Genomic DNA, 24,207 nt, shown 5'->3' on the forward strand with positions numbered 1-24,207 from the left:
AGTAGTATTTATATTTGAGGATAACTGGAAATCCTAATACCAGAACAGGGAAGAAGCTCTGAATCCTCTAGGCACTCTTTCCAAAGAAACCCAATGAATTATTATAATCACCATCCCCCATCTTGTTTTTCCCTATAATCTGGTCACATTTTCACCTGATCTTTTAATTAAGTTTTCATGAAGCAAGATCTAACTGAAATATCAATTCCAGTAAAAGCTAGCTACATGTAATTGACTTGTCATTCAAACATAAAAAGAATGATTGTTGTTTACATTTTAAACACATTTCTGGTCTACATCCTCTTCCTTATTTCCCAAAACAAAAGGTAGAAACTGCGGACAATACTGCAGGAGGGCAGCATCAGGAGGCAGAATTAATTACCCGCTGGAGCAGAATCATTAAACTGAGCACTAATGAGTAAATGTGAGTAGGAAATACCAGTTGTGAGAGCATCTAATAAAGCACTAGGAACCATCAACGAAGCACAAAACAGCTCATGGGTGACTACATCCCTCAATTACTCACTACCCACTCCTACCTTCACAGTTAGTACCATTTATTCTTGCATGCAGGAAGAAAATAATAAAAGCACAGTATTTCCCTGTAAAATTTTACAATCTGTTGAAAGCACACACACTGAAGACATGTTTACATGTAGATGAGGGTGGGAAGAAGCCTCTATTCTAGCAGAATCCTGCTCTTCCTGAAAAAGATGACCTTCTCAACAACAGAATCCCCTTCCTTAATACTCCCAGCCTACTGCAGTAGTATAACAGCTGGGAAAACGTCTCACAGGCTGTGCTTCCAATGCAGTGTGTGCTTTCAGCAACCCAAATGTCTACTGCTTGTTATCTTCAGGTGCTTCAGGTTATCTTCAAATACTGTCAGGTTCACATCCACATTCACCTGCTCACTCTGAATTTACATTGCTCTCCTTCCTTAGTATAAAGGGCTTTTTAATTGCTAAGATGTACGGACTCTTGAAGTAACATTTCAGTAAACCATATCAGAAAGCTAAGTGTGGTTCAGACCCAGGCAGCAGCTGAGCACCACGTGCTGCTCACTCACAACCAGAGCCACAGTGGGTTGGGATAAGGACAGTTTGCTGACAAAATAACTGTGAAAGGGGAACAATAACAGCCCGGTGCAAATTTCACTCGCAGACAAGGACTGACCCAACACCCTGGACACACTCTGACTGCCCTGGAGGCACCCCAGAGCACCCCCTCCCCAACCAGCCCCTTTTATGGAGTAGTGATGTCAGGTGGTATGCAAGCAGCCCAGGATAACTCAGCTCACCTGGGCTGGCTGCTTGGGGAGATTAACTCTGGCCTGGCCAAAACCAGGACAGAAGATGGCCAGAAATATTTAGTGGCCAAGTCCTTTAACAACTCTTGTGCCAGCTGCTCACAAGGAACAAAAAAGGCTTGTGGGAGTAACCGAAGAATAAGCAGAGTTAGTGGCAGAGCATGTCAGATTATGTTCTGAAAATTAAACCCACGTTACTCCACTGAGACACATCTTAAATATGCTTTGAAGAGCTGGCTTCTTTTTAAGAAATCTGATTTTTCTGTGCAATGACTAGTATGTGACAATTTGTATATATCTATGCATGGTTTGTGCTTCCAGCTAAGCAGCATTTCCTACAGTTACGAGGCCAAGTGGGAATTATGTAGCAAACATTAATTGTTAATTTCTAACAAATAATTTACCAGCATTTCAGTAAAATTTTAACATCAGGCTTTCCCAAGCCCAGGCTTCTCTGACTAGTACCACCAACAGTGCTTCCTGTCCAAAAGGCCAAAAATGGCAAGGAGGGAACAGACCTGACTGCAGAGGGAATTATCCAAGAAGCTGAAAATCAGTGAAGTCCATTCACAGAAACACTACTGAGAGACACGTTAAGACCAATAGAATTAAAAAGATTATTATTTGTTTTTATTAAGTTCAAGAATGCTTTTTGAAAACCCAAGCAAAGATCAGCCCCATCTCACAGAAGGAAAAGCGGAGGCATAAAGTGCCGCAGTCACTTCCAGATCAAGTGGGCAGGAAGTGACTGGTCTGAAGTTTCCTTGGCAAGAGACAGCGCATCACACAACTGGGCCTCATAATAAGCAAGTCATTGTACTTTCAGCAGACATTTTCTTATTGCAATGTTTTGAGTTAGCAAGCCTTCTGAGTGGCAAAGTAAAACAAACATGTACGTGTAGGTAACATTTTAACATAAGGCTTGCTTGTAATTCAGCCTTGAGACTATAGAGCTGCGTGACGCACGAAACTCCGTGTTCTGGCAAGAGGAGTTCAAGGCTAGGTGTCTCCAGCTTTTTGTATCAGCATGAAATAACACTTTTTTTCTTGCTAGTAACAGAACACAGTAGTGTCCTTCCTACTATTGCTTCTACAACAAAGCTGTATGAGTTCCAGCTGCTGGGCCAGGTAACCCAAGCTGGTATTCGCACTGGCAGAATTCACCATGACCCAGGGAAGCGATGGCTACAGATCCTGTAACAGGACGGATCTGCAGAGTACAGAACACACACAGCAGCTGTGAAAAATGAAACGCAGCAGACCAGACACTTCTCAGTCCGTTACTGCTTCCTGGATGGATGTATTTTAGTGACTGATAATGCATGACAACTAGAAATCCAAACCAAAGAACACATAGAGCAACTGCGTAAAGGAGTCACAGCAGACCCAACACTTCTCAACCTATTATTCCTTTAGGGATACTTGTATTTTGGTGCTGATAACATAAGACAAATAGTAATCCAAACCAAAGTGAGCCATACATTGCTTCTGGATGATTCAGCTACACCGGGAACATGTTTGTACAAAACTGAGGAGTATGCACACAGTCATTTTTACGTTTTACTACAACTGATTCATTTGCTTTAAGCAAGAAACAGAGCACTGCTATAAGCAAAAGATCATAGGGGATGTATATAAGCGTTTGCAAAGAAATACAATGTACTTCGCCTTTAAATATTGGCTTATAAGTCTTATAAATTTCTCTAAGAAATCTACTAAACTTGCATTTTTCAGTTTTAAGTCAGTATGACATCCACATCTACCTTACTTAATTTTCTATGAACCTACAATGACCCGATGAACAAATTCATATCTCTTGTACTATACTAATTAGTCATTTATCAAGATCATGAGGTAAAGAAAATAATGTTGCTGTAGCATCAGTGGAATCACACTGCCTTAGAACTCAGTGAAAGACTGTTGAGTCCGACCTGAAGTTCTCTCTCTTGCTCACTGACACAGCACAGATGAAAATTAGTTACCCATGTGGGTGTTAGATCCCACCAGTCCACGTTATCTAAGCAAGAAACATACACAGATTCACAGAACAGTAGGGGTTGGAAGGGATCTCTTGAGATCATCTAGTCCAACCCCTGCTAAAGCAGGATCATCTACAGCAGGTTGCACAGGACTTGTCCAGGAAGTCTGAAATATCTCCAGAGAAGGAGACCCCACAACCTCTCTGGGAAGCCTGTTCCAGTGCTCTGGCACCCTGAGCAAAGAAGTTTTCTCTCATGTTGAGATGGATCTTCCCATGTTCCAGTCTGTGCCTGTCGCCCCTTGTCCTGTCACTGGGCACCACTGAGAAGAGTCTGGCCCCTTCCCCTAGACATCCACCCTTCAGATATTTATGAGTATTGATGAGATCCACTCTCAAGTCTTCTCTTCTCATGGCTGAACAGACCCAGCCCTCTCAGCCTTTCCTCATTTGAGAGATGTTCCAGTCCTCCTAACCACCTTTGTAGCCCTCCCCTGGATTTTCTCCAGTAGTTCCCTGCCTTTCTTCAACTGGGCACAACAATGTAGATGTGGCCTCCCCAGGGCAGAGTACAGGGGGAGGATAACCTCCCTCGACCTGCTGGCCAAGCTCTTCTTAATGTACCCCAGGACACCACTGGCTTTCTCAACCACACTGCTGGCTCATGGAGAGCTTGTGTCCTTCCCCACAGCGCTGCTTCCCAGCAGGTTAACACCTGACTTGTACTGGTGTCTGGGGTTATTCCTCCCTAGTTGCAGGACCCTAAACTTACCCTTTTTGAAGTTCATTTGGGTTCTCTTTGCACAGTTCTCCATCTATCCAGACTGTCCAAGTATACCCATACTTGATAAAAAATTAACAAAGAAGCAGGAAAGAACTCTATATTCCCACTTGATTAAAAAAAAGAAAAAAGTAAAGAAAAGCAGAAAGAATGCCTCCATACCCCAAAGCAGCTCTTCATACTTTCTCCAGAATGCAGCTGTGGAATCCATTCCCAACACACCAATCCTGAAAACCTGCATGATTGGTTTATGATATCCTCTTGCACAACCACCTTCAATCACATTTTTTCTCACCACCAAAATACAAACAATTCCTATTTACCCCATCCACTAATATAAGTTATTTCTTTACTCAGTTCTTCCTGCACATGCTCACACAGAGTTCTCCAGATGCCTAGATGCCTACTTCCCAACAAGACTAGGAAGCCTGGATCAGACATTCCTTCTCACCAACACAGGCCAGGAAAAAAGTGTGGAAGATTAGTTACTGAGGTTCAACCAGTGTTGCTTTAGCACTCAGGATTCTAGTTCCCCCTTCTTTACACCAGCATGGTTTCCCTATTTCCCAGTCTAAATGAAGCTTCCTCATAGCAGAAACTTGTAGATAAGAAGCCACTGCAGCTAGACAAATTGAAAACCTGAATTATTTCACTAAAGCAAAGCGGTCTATAAGATGTCCCCATCACACCTAGTACACACAGCTTCACTGCATGCATCCTGGAAAGAGCCTCTAGGAAGAAGAGCGTAATTAGTAGGAAGGTTTGAGACAGCACACTAACAGGCAGGCCAGGCTCACCCCCATCCAAGTAGCACACAGCCATAGGGATTTATGCCTCAGCAACCCATCCAAAACAGTCACAGGCACAAATCCATACTCATGAATCAAAGATACAAGAGAGCATCTGACCATCAACAGAGGTTCTATTAAGACAGCCAGAAAAAGGTTAAGATTCTAGGTAAGGAAAACAAGAAAACATGGACACAGTCCCTTAGAAATGTCACTATTACAAGATGAATTACTGAGAATTAACTTCTGAAAAGGCTAAACATAAATATTCCTAACAGGTAGCCCAGATCTTGCTAAAGGTACAATCCATATTAGAGAGGAGACATGCCTGCTGGTCTTGAACTAGGAGGAAAAACCTTCTCTTTACTGCTGTGTTTATAAGCTCAGAGGACTGCTTCCTTCTGTGCAAGGGAGCACTCCACGTCTAAGAGGATAATGATTAATCGCTGAGATAGTACTTGGGTGTCAGGCAAAGCAATTAACTTTGAATCAGGGAGAGGCCCTGCAGACTGATAGAACAGTCGGCTTTTGACTCTAGGGAAGGAAGATTCAGAATTAGGTGGGAACAGGCAGAATCAAAGCCAAAACACGAGTTGCCTCTTGTGTGCATCTGCACACAAAAGACTGCAAAACAACAACAGCGCTCCACCTAAAAGTTATGCCTTGAAACTACAGCTTTTTCAGAAGCACACACACTGCTGACACATGGTAATATTTTGTTCACCCTAGCTAATAAAACTGCAGACTGGGGTCAGGAGAGGAGGGAAGCCCTAAACCTGTGGGACAGTAAGATGTAAAGGTAATCACACAGAGCATACAGCTGTAGACAACTGTTGTGCCCTGCCCCAAAGTTAGATTTTAAGATAAATAGTACCTTCTCATCCAAGCTTTTGAAGAATTTAATAAAGTATGTTCCCACTCACTTGAAGTTGGCATGACTTGTGCAATGCTCTACTCAATGTGTGCCCAGATTTCTCTTACATGCACCAATGACTTTTTCCAGGAACGTGCTAGTCAATCATTACAAGAGAAAGGATTTTCATTCTCTGCCTTTTTCCTCCTCCTACCCAAGGACCATACACAGCACAAAACCAGACCCCAGTATGCTGCTCAGAATATTGCCACAGTGAGTTAAATTGCCTGTGCACACCATTCAGTCTTCTCCACCCCTTTCTTCAAGATCCCTAAGTGGTCTGTATCTCTGGCTTCCCATTCATATCAAGCTGTTTCAATGTGAGTTGGACTGGTGAGGTCAGCAGTGCCTATGATTAATGCAGGAGAGGGGAGTCTGAGAAGCCAAAACTTTGCTGAACTCCATCGTGAGTAAAACCAGACATACCTTTTCCCCTCAGGCAGATTCCCCATTCCTGTGCTGACACAGCTACTACTGACCTCAACAGTCAAATAACCAAGGACCTGTGAACAAACAAAAAGGGTCACTTACATGCAAACATTTGCTGAAGTGTGTCTTTAAATTAAACACAGTTTTGGTCCTAACTAGTACTTCCTCCACACTCTAGTTCCTCTATTACCACACTGCCACAGATACTAGACTCTCCCCAGGATCCATCATAGCTCCAGCCAACCTTAAAAAAATTAGAAACAACAACACAGAGTACTGCAAGACACGAGGGCTGACCCAGCTCCTTGGCTGCACTTGGACTGACCTGGAGGCACCCAGGTGTGTCCCTCCCCAACAGCCCCTTTTATGGGGGGTGTTGAAGGGGTGGGGTAGAGGTAGAGCATAGGACTCTTAATCCCAGTGGGGCACTGAAAAAACGACTGTTGTCCTGGAGGTACATCCAATCACCTCTCTCCAACAAGCCCCTTTTATGGGGGAGTTATGTCAGGTGGTGTGGAAACAGCCCCGGATAACTCAGTTCATCTGTGCTGGCTGCTTGGGGAGGTTGACTCTGGCCTGGCCAGAACAATGACAACACCAATAGTAAGGCAAAGTTAAGTCTTAATACAGCTAGGAATAACAAATGTAGCACACTGACCTGAACATTAAGCACATGAAAAATACCAGAAGCAGCAATGTTTCTCTCCTACTACCACACACTCGACAAGTAGATCCCAAAGAAGGACTAGGTCTGACTTGAGGCATCTGACTTTGGGATCTTGATATAGCATCCTCCATCAACTGTATTATAATTTAGGCTCACAGCTTTCCCTGTTCCCACCAGCACTTCAGTAAGATGTTCAATCAAGAAGCAAAAACACTCCCTGTATCCAACACCTCGTGCAGGCTCTGTGTTTCAGTCAGCTCTCTAGATTCCTTAAACTGTTCTGGCCACACTGTTATAGCTTTCACCAATACCTTTTTTTACCTACCACTTTTCCTATAAAAACATAAGGGATAAGAAACTTACTCAGTATATTTATTAGCTTCAACACACAGTTTTTGCATCCAACTTTCTCTGAGTATCTTCAAGACCATTTTTTTCCCTTTCATAATTCCTTGATAATTTTTGCTGTTGCATGGCAGCCTATCCTACAACTGCAAGTTCAGCAGCACAAGGGAAAACTGCAACATGCTCAGGAGGTAGCTGTCTTCACCATCAGCATCATCCAACTCTTCCTTAAAGAAATTATTGAATCCTGACTTGCCTATCCATTTCTAAATGTGCACCTGAAGAGACAGTAAATGAACAATTGTATTTTCATCAGGTTAAATACTTCCAGTTGCTCTAGGATTAGAGTTGTTAAAAAAGTGATGGTGGACATCCTGCTGGAATCTTTTATAACAGTGGTTAAAAACCCCCACAGTATCACAGATAACTGCTGAGTATTATAGTACTATACATGCTTCAGACAAGAATGAATGGTAATTTAGGGGAGGAAAATCAGAGGGGTGGGATTAGGAGCTTCCCATTTCAGCCAACTGGTCTGGTCTTGCTTTGGAGGCTGAGCTGCATCGCAGGGCATGGGAGCTGCAGACACTAGTGCCTCTTCAACCATCCTGCTCCGCTCTGGTACTTGTACTAGGGGAAAGGAGGAATACCTGCAGCTCTGCTCCTCCCTCACCCTGGGAAGTGCCACATCCACCCTGCAGATGCCACAACAGGGCCCAAATCAAGATTACTACTATCTGTTTCAAATACTACCAATACCTAACTTTCTTTTTGTTCTATTTGATTACAAAAAAATGTGATCAATAGCTTATGCACGATGGCACTACTCTGATAGTAATGCATCAGCTGTAACAACATGAAGTTATTTAAAGACACTTCCTTAGGGTCACCTTCGTGTTTTTATGACTGTATCTGCCTGAAGATGACAATCCAAGAGGAACAATCAACATGGAAAAAGAAATTCCAAAACAACAAACCACCCAAATCCTATATCCACCAATTCATTAGGGGTGCAATCTACTAATTTCAAAATGTTGGTGCCTCCAAGGAGGCCTAAGTTCAAAGGTGTTATCTGGTGAACCAAGAGTAGGAGTGTTAAGATGAAAAAAAACCCCAGAAAACTATCAGAAGTTACCAAGCAAGACAGGAAAGTGTATTTATTTAAAAGAACAGCACAGAGAAGTCATTCCTTTAGGATTTCTCAGGAATCTTCACGCAGTCCTGGTGAGCCTAACTTTCAATATCAGTTTTCTTGGCTGGAAACTCCAGGTAGGAAAATGGAAATGTTGTAAGTAATAAGAGATAAAGGTCTAAGCAATTCAGAGGAGAAATATTTGTAGGTAGATGGTTCAAGGCTTTGTATGTGCATTCTGGTACATAAGTATTTGGCAGAAAGAACAGGAATGTCTTAGAAGCAATTAAAAATTAAAGAACTTTACAGGTCAACGACCATTTGAACAGATGTTTCTTTCACAGCAGCTCTGGTAGGAACACGTTCCCAGTTTACAAGACCACACGGGCCACAGCATGGTCAATATAATGTGTGTAACACCAGGTACACTCTTCTCTTCCCAACTTAGAACACACCTTCCTGGGGTTCCACAACAGGACAGGAAAGTAGAAGAGCTATGGCTAATATATCTTTCCATGTGATGGAAGATAATTTTCCTTTCCCAAAGTGGTTGTGTCCTTAGGTCCATAAAAGACACAATTACTGGTTTTGCTTTCCTGAAAGCTTGCAAGAGAAGCAACAGTGGAGAAAACCATACATGTGAGGCTCCTGACCTAAACAGAAGGAAAATAGAAGGGCTGTTACTCCTTGTTTCTGTCCAAGACAGAGCATGTTGGCCTGCAGAAACTCCCACTTCTGTAGAAAGTCTGGAAAACTCTTGTCTTAGGGCTGCTGCTACTTTCTAAAACTTTCTAAGGGTTTCTAAAGCTACTTAATTTTGGTCTACTATAGACTGTTACCAAGTGAATTGGATTTCAGACACACATTTTTGTTTACACAGCAGGTTCTCCAGCACTTCTGGCATCTTACTTTTTTTTATGTCTATCATCTGGAAAATGACAGTCGCTCCATCACTGCCTCAGAGATAACCAATCACCCAGCTGCATGTTCTTGGCTGGCTGTTGATGAGATTTGCAATCTCCTCAATGCTGCTGGTTGGCATGAGACCTGTGAAAACTCAGACCTTAAATACAGGGTGCTAAAGAGAGACCAGAAAGCTCCATATTTGAAGCCTGGAGTAACTGCCTCCAGGGGAACCCTGCTTGTCCCTTACAACCATTCAGCCACACAGAACGCCTGCCAGCCCATGTGCTAAAAGCATCAGGTATCACCAGGGTTTTCCACACTGCCTAGAAAATCCTTTTACCCTGAAATCGCCTCATCACTCAGGAGCAGAACACACTTGTCAGTGTAAAATGCTCACTAGTGAATGAGTCCAAGGTAGGTGCCAAATGCTTCTGGAAAACATCACCTCCAGTAAGAGCCAAGAAGCCTTTCAGCTTAGCAATGGAGGGCAAACCTTCTCCAGAGACCTGCTCCCTTGCTGAATTACTCTGGAAAAATCAAGGACAGGGGAAGAAAAGTTCAAGTTCAAGATAGCTCCTGATCAACTGGAAGACCCACCTCTAGGGAAAAGGGGAGAGGAACCCTGAGGAACAACTAAAGGACAAGCCCAGGGTAAAGAGTTGCAGGTATGGATAAACATACACTTATTGTTTGCTTGGTTTAATTCACACAACTGCTTCAGTGCCCAAGTCCACAAACACAACAGCCACATGAAGAGATGGCTGAATTCCCAAGGAAAGTCAACTCAGGAGCAATCCCTAGGGCACACGTGGGACTTCAAACAAATACTGAATGCTTGAAGGGGAGGAACATGAGACACAAGTCTGTCCCCAATTGCAGCAAAGGCAGACTTTAAACACAATTGCTATTTAGCCAAATAAGAGACTCAACCAAGGAGAAGGCAGGGGGATGTTTGCTAAAACTGGCTGAAAACATGCTGTGGCCTAGGCACAGCAAGATGGGGAGGGAGGGAAGCAAGGCCACAGCATTAATTTTCATCCATGAAGGCACCATGTCCAAAAAGGACTTGCAAAGGAAGAAGGGACAGGTTCACTGAGCTAAGAAACCCAACTTCAGTGTCTGGCTATATGAACAGTCAACATCAACCACCTATGAAAAACTCACCTTGAGAACAGGCATTTGCTCTGAATAAGTCCTCAATAAAACCACACGTCTAAGACTTCCAACAAATCAGAGGTAGAACAGGCATGGAAAGAACAGGAAAGCGTGTTTTTTTAAGCTTCATTTCTTCAATTATGATAAGAAAAATACATTTTAAAAGTGTCTGCATTCAAGTTGCATCATAAGACCTACTGAAAGATAGTTTAGCTAAAGCAGTGAAACAACTACACACTCATGCAGAGCTCTCTACACACAAGATCTCTACAACATATTTAATAACTGCTTTTCTTGCTATTTCTTCACAGACATAATCACTGCAAAGAGAAAACAAAGGGAGAGCTCTGTTCCCCTGAGCGGTCACTGGTTTTAAGCTTTCAGCAGCTCCAATACCTGTCCCACCTGACCCAGCCTCTTCACAAGCTTCACACCAGCAACACTGACTGTACAGGTCAGATACAAAACCTCAATTCTTCCTTAGATGTCCTGCCTTGTTCCTCTGCTGATGGGACCAGTATATACTTCAGGTAAGCAAGTCACTCAAATTCAAGGATTCCAGCTGAATGATTTGCTATCTTTAACATCATAGTAAGTGGATGCCAATGGTTTCCTGTTCCTGTAGCAAACAAAGCATTTTGAAAATAAGCCTGTGGGTACCCACATGAATTTTTCAAGATAGGTAAGGAAACACTTGTGTTCAACTCTGCGAGCTTCCTTCAATTTGTCTTTTTATTAAGGAGCAAGAGGATCACAAAAGTTTCAATTTTATGCCACATATGAACTGGATGCATTGTATTTTTCCCCAAAATGAACAAAAATACTTAAAATGCAACAGGAATTATGTTTCAATAGAACAGTTTGACCAAGTACAGAGAAAACTATTTTACAAGATTCCTGTGTTTTAGAGACAGAAAATCAATTTCAAGGCTTGTGAGCTATGAGTTTATTTTTATAAGTTAAACAACAGCAAAAAGCCCAAAAGGAAACTCCTTGCTCGTGACTTTCAACAGTTTTCAGAAGAATCAAGTAAAAAAATTCTCTTAGATATAGCTATCTGTGCTTAATATTTTGTTCTGAAATCACCACTAAATATACACCACCAAAGGTAGCAATATTTATGTATGGATTGCTGATCTTGTTGCATCACATCATCAGACAAAACCAGAACAGAGCCAGTCCTTGTTGACATGGCAGTGAACTGAGCACGCAGCACTGTGTATCCCATCCAGTGCACACAAAACTAGAGATCTTCAGAAGATAGGTTTTCATCTTAATGTACTCCTGGTACTCTACAAGATGCTCATATGTTCTCCCAGATGCTTTTGCACAAGAACAGATTAAGCTCTTAAAGTGCAGAGATCCAATCTGGAACATACACATCAGTGTCAGCAGCCATAGACCCTGGAAACTTGGGTGAGCATCTTTGGTCAGCGGCGGTAGAAGAGTCAATTCCAACACCACAGCTATTTGTCTCTCCATTCCCCTCCATCCATACCACAAGCTTATACTAACAAACCACTGTCTCTGGAGAAAAAAAAAAAATAGCCTGTGAATCTCTGGACTGAAAATGACAAGCATCTGCCAGAAGCAGCACGGCATACTTGGGGAATGAGGGTGAGTCTCCCTCCCAAAACGTACTAAGGTATAAGGTCTTTTTAAAAAATCTGGTGGATGCTAATTTATAACAACAGACTGAAGCCCTGGAGCTTCCCATGGGGGCTTGAGGGGAAGTGGGAAAGAACTGAATCTAAATATTGCAAGATAAAAACACATAAGACCTCAAAAAGCTCAGTAGCACACAAACAAAACAAAACAAACAAAAAACCCCACCCCACAAAAAGACCCCACCACAGACACACATCTTCACCTTTAATAGGCAACAGGCCATACTCATTATTTTCCAGTATTGTCAGCAATCCAGCTGACACAGTGGAGCTTTACTTAACCACTGTAAAGATGCTATGGAGCTGGTAGTACATGATGCAGGTCCTTTGGTTAAATTTGGTTATGTTTGTTATTTGCTGCTGGACCTCACTGTCAGCACAAACCAGTCCCACCAGGGAAGCCCGAAACCATATGCCAGCACTTTTCACTCCTGCCTAATTTGGTGTACAATCTGGCTTCCTCTGCTCAGAAAATGACCTACATATACAGCAAAATGATGCTACCAGGAACACCACATATGTCATGTTCAAACACAGCCTTAAAACAAAACAAAAATCAAAAAAAACAACCCCCCCCTGTAGACGGTTGAGTAGAAGGCACACACTGATCAGTAGGCTTATGTTGTGACAATACATCACGTACCAGCAAAAACAGGGGTCAGAGAGAAACCCAGGGACCTAACCAGTCAGGTCTCCATTGCACTGTAGACCTAGTAACAGAGCACAGACACACAGAGTAGTCCTAAGAAGTAACTCTGCTTTCACAAGCACTGAAATGGGTAGTGTGTCCATTAAGTAATGCCTAAGCCACACACTGAGTAAGAAAACAAAACATTTAAGAGCTGATCATTAATTGTTCAGTGTGCAGAATAGATGGTGCTCAAGACAGGAGAATCTAATCATCCAGTTAATGACTGTACATTAAGATAGAGATCAACTCAGCACGAGCAAGCTCCATTCTGTCACTTCCTGAACTCCTGCATAGCTCAAACAGCTTTCCTTCCACAACTGGGGCAGAAATGTTCTTGAAAAAGTGATCTGAACAGCACGCTACCTGAAACACCATGCTAACACCCACCTACGTCAGCTGCAGGCTTGAAACCTTCAGCACCCTCAGATGACAGGAGGATAAACTGCTCCCATTGCAGACCAGAGAGACGTGGAAACACATCTATCTGCTCAATGGGCTCAGACAAGAAAGTGACTGGAAAATTAAGGCACTGGGCCGATCACACACTAAGAAAGAAGTGACTCTGCAAACACAGCTATTCATTATTACCCTTTCTAGCATCTGTTTTGCTTAGTCCCAGTGCTTACCCTCACTCGCCAGCTCCCTTCTCATGGCAGCAGGTTTTCAGTGGAACTTGCTCTTGCCTCCAGCCGTGCCTACCTGCAACCTTGGGCGCTTCAGCTCTGGCCTGTCCTCAGGCTTTGGCAGGACAGGCCGCAGATGAGCCAAGTGCAGAACCTGGCCTTCCTGCCAAGTGGACAAACTACAGCAGCCAACACCAGGCAAACCCAAGTTGGCCCTCAATGCCACACCAAGTGGTTTTAGTCAGTCTTCGGCAACAGGCTGCATCATCAGATGCAAATGGTCCAAAATGCTTTCCACCGATGACATTTTTGCTAGCTAAGCTCTTGCAAACCGCTACTGAGCACCAATTTCCTCAATGTTTAAATTTGCCCACATCTGCTGCAATGAATATCCATCCGAACACTGCATTCCTGACACCAGGCTCAGCCAAATTCCTGAAGAGTCAGGGACACCAGAGCTGCTCAGGAAGGGGAAAGGGTAGGCATGGGGCGGGGGGGGGGGGGGGCGGGGTGTGTGTGGAGAGGGAACGACAGCCATAGATCTTATGAACTACATATTTAGAAATTCAGACCTGAAAATATCTAAGCATATTCTCATCTTATAATGAACAGGAGGTTGCTTTTTTTTTTCTTTGCATTCCCTGTATCTTGTATTTACACTGGGGTGAAGGAGGGGAAAGGGAAACCCGTTTCCAACCATACCAATCTATTCCACATTTGCAATAAAAAGAGGACTTTGGATTGTCCTTGAGAGATCTTTGTTTTCCAGAAACATCTCCTTCTGTCCTAATTGCTGGAGAGGAGAGTTTTTCTCTCTCAAAGCAGCTCTACAGAAAACAGTAAGAAATGGACAAGACAGACAAATGAGAGACACTACTCATTTCCACACGCATCCCATGTTCTTCATCCTTGAAAGTTTAACTGCAGCCCTTTATAAATCACAGTCATGAAAAAAATGGCCATTTTCCTCACACAATTAACACAGACCAACACTGTATCAGACAGGGTGGAATGAAGTGCCATAGGTAACCATCACTGCTTTGGCTTTTACAGCACCACGGCACTGTCCCTAACACAGTTGTTGGTTTATTAAATACAAGTGAACCCCTATTTCTAGAGCAGATCTCTTGACCTGCAGTTGGCAGAGAGCTACAGGAAAGAGACCTCAAAAATACAGAAAATTATTCAGAGTTAAGAAGTTTTTACTGGTTTGCAGGTAGGAAGCATTTTGTAACACCGCACCACCGCACTCTTATGTTTCAGCAGTTCACTCTGCCACCGAAATCTCACGTTACTGAGCGACCTCCTTACACCAACACTAAGAAGTTCTTGTTCACTGCGGGCAGTCAAATGATAGTCAGAGGGCTCCAAGAGAAAGGAAGGAAAGAAGCTGGCTAAAAGTTCCACCAATTACTAATGCCTTCATGAAGTTCTCCAGGCTCCCTCTGGTGGGGGATTTCATGTAGAGTTTGTTGTATGAGAACAGTTTTGAACCACAACTTTTTTCTTTCTTTCTTTTGTAAATTAAAGCTTATTAGAATTGGACTCTTGGAGCCTCCTGTGATGGTTCAGTGATGGCAGCTTAAGGTAATGTTTTGTTTCTGGCCATAAGCTCTATCACATAAAGAAGAGCAACCTCTGGTGAAAAGGAGAAAATATTGGAGTTTAAAAATAAAAATTAGTGAGTTTGTGCTCCAAAATCCTCAGAACATTTCTCAGCTCCTACTTCAGCTCGCCAGAGCGCCATCAGAACCACTATCTCTGCTCCTGATACAGACAGAGGCCAAAAAGAGATCTCTCTTCCCAGACCACACTAGAGATATGCAGCCATATGAAAGAACAGCTCCCAGCTCCTAATGTCTATTTCTGCAGTTTATATATTAATTGTATTGACCCTGGTTTTGCAGAGGGATACGAGACCTGTGTCATTTATCCGCACCACTGAAAGACAATTCCAAAATGCCCATGTACCTCTCTATACAATACACAGGAGCCAGGCAAACCATCCATCCCTTTCCTCTCCTTTCCCCCGAAATTTCTCCATGCAACCGCTTATGGTCAACAAAGAACACGAGAAGCTTTACAAACACAAAGAGAGATCAAATTTGAAGGTTTTAGTAGCTACCACTAAACATACCTACTGCAAACTGCCAGGAAAATATCGGTTCTGCCACCTCATAATCAAATTTAGTTTTCTTTTCTCCTGAACATTACAAAAAACATTATTAACTATTCTGCAGACTCAAGTCTTGACTAAATAATAATCATCATCATCATCATCATCATCATCAGGGAAGAGGGACTAGCATTTCAAAAAGAAAATAAAACCACTCAACACAGGGTAGGAAAACCACAACCTGAAAAAGATGTCCCTTACTGTACAGGAAAACCAGCATGAGCCCTTTCAAGGATGGAGCTAATTTTATTTCTGACAACCCCTATTATGAGTCACTAACTTTTTTTCCCTTAATAAAACTACGAATGGCATCACAGCAAGTGTGCCCCTAAAAGCCAGAAAATATATAAAAAAAAATTCAATGGCTAAGAAATAGAACTTCACTATGTGGAGGGAAACCAAACCTAATTTTCAATTTGTCATGATGCTTTTAGATAGGAAGATCACAGGAAGAAGGATTTCCTTTTCTTTTTTATCCTTATACATACTAGGAGAGAGTCCGAGGACTCTGAATAACCTCGTGCAGCCCATCTTGGATGATGAATATCATTCAAATTGCTGCCTGACAGGATGGCAGCTGAGGCTAACGCACAACCAGAATTCTGGAGCTGTTCAGGATATAGTTGGTACAGAAACCAGTCCCAAATGTTAGCAGCAACACTTGTGATCATTTCAAGTTCTCTGGGACAACTATAAAGTTTTACCAGAACCTAATGCCTGCAAGTTATGCAACGCACATAGGAAGGCAGCCCAGAAAGCAGCAATTCGTGTTCAGTTCTGCTATTAATGAACCCCAAAGCCTCCCTAAACAGGTGCCATCTCATCTGACCAGAGCCCATCTCATCCGGGACCTCATTTTGTCCCAGAAGCATTCCTTCAGTGCCCAGTGAAAAGCGAAAGCGTGCGGGGAATCAGAAGAGAAGCATTTACAGTTCAGAAAGCCAGGCACGATCTGCTGCTCGCTCCTGACTTCCCAGAACCCCCAGAAAACGAGAACCTGACGGCGTGGGCTGTTGACACTGACAGACCACCCCGGAGAGGAACGGCGGAAAGGATGCGAGCCCATTCCCATGCGGAAACCAGGCAACTCCCCCGAAAAACGGGCTAGGACTGCACCCCTTGTAAGTAAAGCCGAGGAGGGCAAGCACACGCACACTCTCCCCTTCTCCCCACGCCCCGCCGCGATGGCCAGCAGACCCCTCTCCCCACCGCAACTCGGCAACGCGTTTCCCTCGCCGGCAGCCGAGCACTTCAAACCCGCCGTGGCCAAGGGTCGCCTTTTTTTTGTCTGCCGGCTGCCTTACATAAACGCGGTGTGGACGCGCGGATTTTAGGCTCGGTTAAACCTGCCTCCCGGGGGAGTTCCCCCCCCCCCCGGGGTAAGAGCTGGGGTCCCCCCTGGGGAGCAGGGCGAAGTGGGGATGGGATGGGGAGGGGGGGAGGAGGGTATAGGGGTGTACGCTGCAGCCCCCCGGCACTCACCGATGCCCAGCCCCACCACCACGCGTCCCCCGAGCAGGGTCTCCTTGTCGCGGGCGGCGGCCAGCACGCCGGCCCCCGCCGTGAAGAGGCCGCTGGCCAGCAGGATGCAGGGCCGCCGGCCGCACAACCCGTTGAGGACGCCGCCGGCCAGGGCGGAGAGGGCGGCGGCGCCCACCGTGCTGGAGACGAGCAGCTCCTGCCAGAGGGCGTCCAGGTTGAGCTCCCTCTTGAGGAGGAGCAGGGCCCCCGACACCACGCCGGTGTCGTAGCCGAAGAGGAAGCCCCCCAGGGCGGAGAAGACCGACACCACGTAGACGAAGCCGGGGGTCTCGTCCTGCTGGAACTGCCGCCGCGCCGCCCGCTCCAGCTCGCTGCCCGACGCCGCGCTGTTGAGGCTGGAGCACGACTCGGCGGCGATGAGGCTCCGCTCGCCCGCCGCCGCCGCGCCCGAGCCGGCGGAACCGTCCGCCTGCTGCCGCCGCTTCTCGCCCATCAGGTTGCTCAGGCTCCGCAGCGTGTACTCCACATTGTCGCTGGCCTTACGGGACATGGGACGGCCGCGGCGGCTCCCGCCCCGGCCGGGGGAGGGCAGGGGGCTGAGGCGGGCGGCTGCCGGGCAACTCTGGCTACGGCGGTGGGGCGGCTGCTGCTGCTGCTGGCACCACCTGCCCTCGCCCCGTCCGCCTTTCTCAGACCGCACTCAGCCGGGTCGCATACTCCCCACCGCCACCGGACAGACTTGAGGGGAAGTTGCCCGCCGCGACCGCCGCTCCCAGCGCCCAGGCGGAGCTGGAGGCGGAGGCGGGCGGGGACAGCACCGAGCGCGGCCCGGCGGGCACCAGGGGGCGGGCCCCAGTGCGCCCGCCTCCCCCTCCTCCCCGCTCTGCCGTGGCGCGCGCTACTGCGCATGCGCGGTCCTCGGCGACTGCGCCTTCAGCGCCGCGATGCCGCCGGCCTCGCCCGCCCGCCCTCACGGGAGTTGCTGGCAAGCGGTGGGGCCGGCGTGTGGCGCCGGGAGGAGGGACGAGAGGGAGGAAGGAAGGAAGCGATCTCGTCAGCCGGCCCTCGGGAGGGTGGTCGCCACGCAAGCAGCGCCACCGCCGCCCCGGCACCGAAGGAAGGAGGGAGTGACGGGCGGGAAAACGGGCGGGCAGCTCCCCCAGCCCGCCGCGGTGGTGTCTCTGCTGGGGAGCCCCGCTCTGTGCGAGGCGGGAGGGGCTGCCGGCGTCGCCCACCTCCCTGCTGGATTCGCTGCTCTGCCGGGGGCGCGTTGCCCCAGCGTCCGGCGTACCTGGAACCCGCAGTGCTCGGATGCCATGGTCGTTTGACCAGGGGCAGCACTGCAGGCTCGCGGTGACGTTTTCTAGGGCGCTGGGTGACAGGAGGGGACGTTTCCATCACAGGGACCGATCTGTTGCTCTGTAGCAGAAAAGTTTGGAGCTCGTCCTCACGTTTATAGCGAGATAATCCCACCTTTTAAGCGTTCTCGTTTGGGATCCTCACCAGGTGAAAGCCCCTGGGGGATACCATCAGCCTTGGCCTGGTGTGGGGGCTGCAGGAGGAGGTGCCCCTTTCCTCGGGACGTGGCGGGAGCTCTCCAGGTGCCGAGCAAACCTGAGGTAGGGGAGGAAAGGAGCCCCGTCAGAACATTGTCGCTTACGCTTCATTGCCTGTGTAACAGCACGTGTTGAAGCAAACTAAATCCTCCTCACAACTTGGCTTTCTGCTGTAAAGATCCTCGTGATAAGGCCGGACAGTAGTTGGAGGGTTTTGGTAATTAATTAGGTCAGTTGTTCCCAGCCCAAACCAGTAATAGTCACAGCCACGGAAGTTTAAAAATTAGGAGAGGGAGGGAGGTCCAGCGTGGCCAGCTGTGCACAGCCTCTTCAGTGGCCTGTGTCTGCCTCCGCACAAGCTGTGAAGCGCTAGTACTGCGGTCCAGGTAATGCAACCAAATAAAATAGTGAGCTGTGGTCACTGAAATTAAGTGATAATAAAAGTGGCCCATGTAGTTAATCCAGTTAGTGGAGGACATGGCAGTGGATTTGTAAGTACAGCAGGGCAGCTTCCATGTTAGCTCAGGCTATCTCAGATGCTCAAGGTAAAAATTAAACACATGTTAACTTGCAGTTGCTCTTAATCAAGATTTGGATAATATGGTGTGATTGGTGCAGATCGGTCCGTATTCCCAGACAGGCCATTCGGGACCAGCCCAGCACTAGAGCAGTTCCAGGTTGTAGCATCAGGAGTGAAGTTACCTTGTGCTACAAGAATCTGTCCCCTCAGGCCTTGCAGTTCTCCATGAGCAGGCCAGCTTACATATCTAGAACATAATTTAGGAAGAAATTCTTTACTATGAGGGTAGTGAAGCACATGCACAGGTTGCCTAGAGAGGTTGTGACCCTGTGGAGGACCAGGCTGGAGGAGTCTGGGCCTGAGAGACTGAGAGGCATACTGTGATTTATGACTGCACCCCATAGCATTGAGCCATGCTGGGGAAGTTGGTGAAGAGCTGAAGCCCTGTGGGAAAGGACTCAACTTGGAGAAGTTCGTGGAGGACTGTCTCCCGTGGGTGGGACCCCACGGTGCCGCAGGGGAAGGATGTGAGGAATGCTGACCCCTGGCCAAGAAGGAAAACAGCTTGCGAGGGACTAAAACTCCAATTCCCCCAATCCCTGCCCTTCCCTGTGCCACAGTGAGGGGGGAAGAAGGGCGTGAAATCGTGACTAAAGTCTGCTAAGAAGGGAGGGGTGGGGGAGGTGCTTTAAGATCTGGCTGCACTTCTCATTACCCGATTCTGGTGTCACTGGGTGTGCAGTGCAGGGTAATAAATCAGAGAGTTTTCTCTCCTTTATTCTGTGCTGAGTCTGTTTTGCCCGGGACACTAATTGCAGACTGATCTCTCCGTCCTTATCTGTCTCCTAAGCATCTCAATATAGATTTTCTCATCTGCCCAGCTGAAAAGGTGAGTGATAGAGAGTCAGTTTGGTGGGCATCTGGCCCTCCGGCCAGGGTCAAACCACCACACCTGGTCTAGTGAGGGTGTCCCTGCCCATGGCAGGGGGTAGGAACTAGATGATCTTTGAGATCCCTTCCAACCCGAAGTACTCTATGATTCTATCATCAGGAGAGAAATCTGTAATTTTCTAGAAGTCTCCAGACTTGCCCGACACACAGAGTACTCAATATTTTTTATATGTAAGCCCCAAATAAAAAGTGTGGGGGACAGCACATTAAATGGGAAATATTCTCATCAAATCCCCAGCCAGCTAGAAGGAATATTTTCATAGAATATTGTCACAACAGCTGGCTGTCATAAAAACAAACCTGTCTTTTTAACAGCCACCTCAGAAGCTAGAGGCATTCTGTAGGTTAGTTAATAGAGACTCAAGAGAGCTAACAAAAGGCTTTGGGATTTTTCCTCATTGCTGGCCCAACACAATCACAGACAGACATCATTTCTGATCAGATCATGCTGTCGAGCTCAGTTCTTAAAAGGATTCCCTGAAGAAACACAACAAAGGGGTTCAGCTGCGGGATGCGCTACGCTGGAGACTGACGTCATGAGAAACAGGGAGGGTTTGTTTGGTTTGTGTGTAGATTGTCATTACTGTGACCGTCTCTCCGTAGTAGATCTCAGGGCATTACATACTGTAAATGATTTCACAGTAATGCAAAATGAAGTAGGTGTGATTAGTAGTATGATACTGAGGAGGGGGGGCAGATCCAAAGAAGGATTTGGGTGGATTTTAGGCATGCCGTTAGGCTTTCGAGAGATTCAGTGTTTAATTGAATCCCTGTTTAGATTCATGGAACAGCCTCCTTCTCTCCTTTAAGGTGTGTTTGGACAGTTGTTTGCCAGGTGATGTTGTGAACTAGATCAAAGAACTGGTCCAGCTCTAAACTCAATGTTTTGTGTTTCATCAGAGAGCAGGAGCAATTACAGGACTTTTACTGCTCTTAGACTGTCGATACATGGCATACATCAGAAAACTTCTTCCAGAAAACTGCTAAGTGCTTTGTGCATGTGCCCAGAACTCCCCCAGACCTGAGCAGCTGGGCGTTAGCGCCTGTCTCTGTCGGCGCTCGGAGGTGGATGAGTGCCTAAACCTCCTGGGGGACTTCAGTCCAACCAAGATGCACAGTGACATGTTTTAGGTCTTTTATGTGATAGCCTAATGGTTGAGAGCCTCACTCAGGAAATGGGAGACGCAAACCACAGATTTGCTTCAGCCCAGAAGGATTCAAATCGCTTGTCTATCAAGAAGATGGTAGGTTAAATTGGGAAAAGATGGGTTCTTAAAGAAACAGTTGCTGTGCTGACAAGACTGTGAGAGCCATGGGGCCAGATGGCCAGTGAGGCAGAAAAGGATCTGATACTATAGCAGAAGAAGATCTAGCCATGTCACTTGTAGTTATAAGCTTTACACGAGGTTGTGGTTGCATTAAAAAAGAGAATAACACAAGGAGCAAATCCCCAAACCAAGAGCTCTTCCCACCTCAATCAGTTCTGCGTGGGTAGGTGTGAGGGCTTCAGCTTCCTGCAGGGTTTAGCAGTTTGTTCTTCATTGCTATTGCAATGCTTTAAACTCTGATAAGCGACCTGTTCTGATACAACTCTGCTTACAGAGTTGGTATGTAAGTTGAGAAATGCCCACTGCATTGGGTCGAGGGAAATCACCTAGCTGAATATGCAGAAGAGATCAGCAAATACTGTTTATAGTAGCAGCAGCTTATGTAATGGCTGAAACCTTGGAAAAGCACTGATAGTAATGCCAAAACCTTTTCTTACACACTTCTGTGTAGTTCTCAAGGTTCAGAAAACTTTTCCTTCCACAGAATGGCACGTTGTCGGTGTACCAAGGAAGGTGGTTCGGGACTATTTTGTAAGGAAAGTATTTCTGCCCTCTGCCAAGACAAAAACTCCAGATCCAGGATCACATCAGTTCACTGAGTTTGTGAATATGTATTGGTAATATAAGGTTGGGACTATAAGAAACCCTCTAGTTTAGAAAACGTAAAGCAGGAGCTGTAAATCAGAATTTTAACACCATAAACAATTTTAAATAAGCTGTGTGTTACCTTAAAACTTCCTTTTGTTCATAAGCTCATCCTGTTCACACAACTTTGGTTTTCTTTGGAAAGACAACACGATTTCAGATATATTCCATAGTTTTCTGATCCCTGTATAACATTCCTTCTCCAGCCATTTTCACTGTCCTGACATTTTGTTCATTTATCTGCCTGTACCTGTCTCAGTTTTCAATGCAGTGTTAGTTTTCTGTTGGGTTGTGGGTTTTTTAGTGCTTGATTTGGACTCCCCTTTACATGCACAGATCACGTAGAGATCCTGATTAGACCCTACTCCAATATCTCAACAGAAGACACCCTTAATAGTACACAAACTCTCCTCAACTGGATGCTGTTAGGTGGGATTTTAATTCCTGGCTGTCCTGGCTGCAGGGTGACTTTTAGCCAATTATTTACCTATTACATTGGTTATCTGAATCTGTAAACTGGGACAACACTATTGACCTCCTCTGTAAAATCCCATCAAAATGAAAGTAACATTGGAATTAATTAGTAAGGAATCAACCGACACCATCCTCCTGGTCAAGTGTTAGGAGATGAATTGCTTAACAAGTAGGATGAGTTACAGTATTAGCACTAGAAAAGGGTGTGGATGGTTGTGATTGTGGAGAGAAGCTGACAAAACCGTGGGATGACGTGTTCCTTGCCTGACAGGCAGAGCTGGCAGCAGTACTGCGGGAGGTTACCCAAGACTTCACACCTCAGGCTGTTTTAAATCCATGTAACTTTACCAAAGTAATCATCTGAGCTCACGTTTTGCATGGTTGCGCTCTCTCTCTGATGCTAAATATATGGATTCCTGCAAACCCACTTCAGACCCATTGAAAATGCAATTGTAAGAAACACGTGGCGCTTGAAGTTATTTTTTTTCCTCTCTATTTTTAAGATCTCCAGCTTTTTCATGCTTTTGAGCAGGGATTCAAATATTTTTTTGGCAGGAGAACAGTTCCTTTCTGCCTTTGGCTGTCAAAAGAAAGATCTAACGAGATTTGACTGAAACGAAGCCTCTTGATAGAGTCAGCAGCAACATGTGTGGGATTCAGCGCGATGCTAAACCCAAGCTTGCCCCCAGTGGCTCTGCAGCCATTAAAGCTGACAGCTGCTCACTAACCTCTGTGTAGGCGTCCAGAGGTGAGATTTGGGAAGCCCATTTAGATGCGCTGCTTTCCAAATCAGGGCCAAGCATGTGCTGAGCGACAGTGGCAGTGCAAAATGGAATGGGGGGCGGGGGGGTGGGGAGGGGGCGGCGGGAGGGCTGGGGGAAAGACTTGTTACTGTACAATTTCAAACTATATTTGGGTTTGTGGTGGTGTGCAATTTGGAATTTTGACATTTGCTGACTTGAAAAGGTGGTTTGTCGTGTTACAAGGCCTTCCAAGTCACTATTGCCCTATAAAAGTTGTAACTACTTACTTATGACACCTGGCTGCATAATAATCAAGGACTTGGCACAGCAGTACCCGCAGGATACTGCACTGCTCTTGATACCCGGTATCTTCAGAGAAACGTGTCAAGATGGAGTTGTTTGCCTGCCTGCCTGCCAAGCAGAAACCTCTGTAAAGTGCTGCAGATAGGCCCAGAGGAAGAGCAGATCATCTTGGTCAGCTCACTCTCCAGTGGTCGGAGAGTTAACTCCCTGCTCAAACACCTAGCGTCTGGTGGTTATGAAGGACACATGCAGGAAGCAGGGAACCACGTGCAAAACCCTCACTTTTAGTCCACACCCCCTTAATTCCCTTGTGCACTACCCAAATCTGGCTTGTGAGAGTCCATTTCTCTAAAAGGTGGGCAGCACTTCTAACCCAAATCCTTCCTCAGATTATGTAAGATGGCATATTGGTTGTCCGTCATTTAATGAAATAAAGCTGAAAAATAAATTGGAAAGGCTTTTAGGCTTACGTATAACTACATGCCCTTCTGCATCCCTGGAAAAGTAAGGGCTAACCCAGCATGAGCTCAGTGCTTTATAAGCTCTTGCCTCATCAAAGCAAAATCTAACTGTCAGAGTCCCAAGAAGTGGAAGCCGTATGTTTTAAGCATCAGGTTAAAAGCCAGCTCTGCTGTCAGCCCTGAC

At 45.8% G+C, this 24,207-nt stretch overlaps 1 protein-coding gene across 1 annotated transcript in view; it reads right to left on the reverse strand.

Annotated features, from left to right (window-relative positions):
• SLC2A13 (solute carrier family 2 member 13) overlaps nt 1–17,592 on the reverse strand; it is a gene marked incomplete at both ends in the record, with an annotated part of 160,538 nt that extends 142,946 nt beyond the window's left edge. Inside the window, one exon of the mRNA XM_084267050.1 lies at nt 17,043–17,592. Coding sequence (XP_084123176.1) covers nt 17,043–17,592 — 550 coding nt within the window. The remainder of the gene's footprint in view (nt 1–17,042) is intronic.
• Nucleotides 17,593–24,207: the final 6,615 nt, after the last annotated feature.

This window comes from Gallinula chloropus, assembly GCF_964237585.1.
Source record: "Gallinula chloropus genome assembly, chromosome: 1".
Taxonomy (NCBI): Eukaryota; Metazoa; Chordata; class Aves; order Gruiformes; family Rallidae; genus Gallinula; species Gallinula chloropus.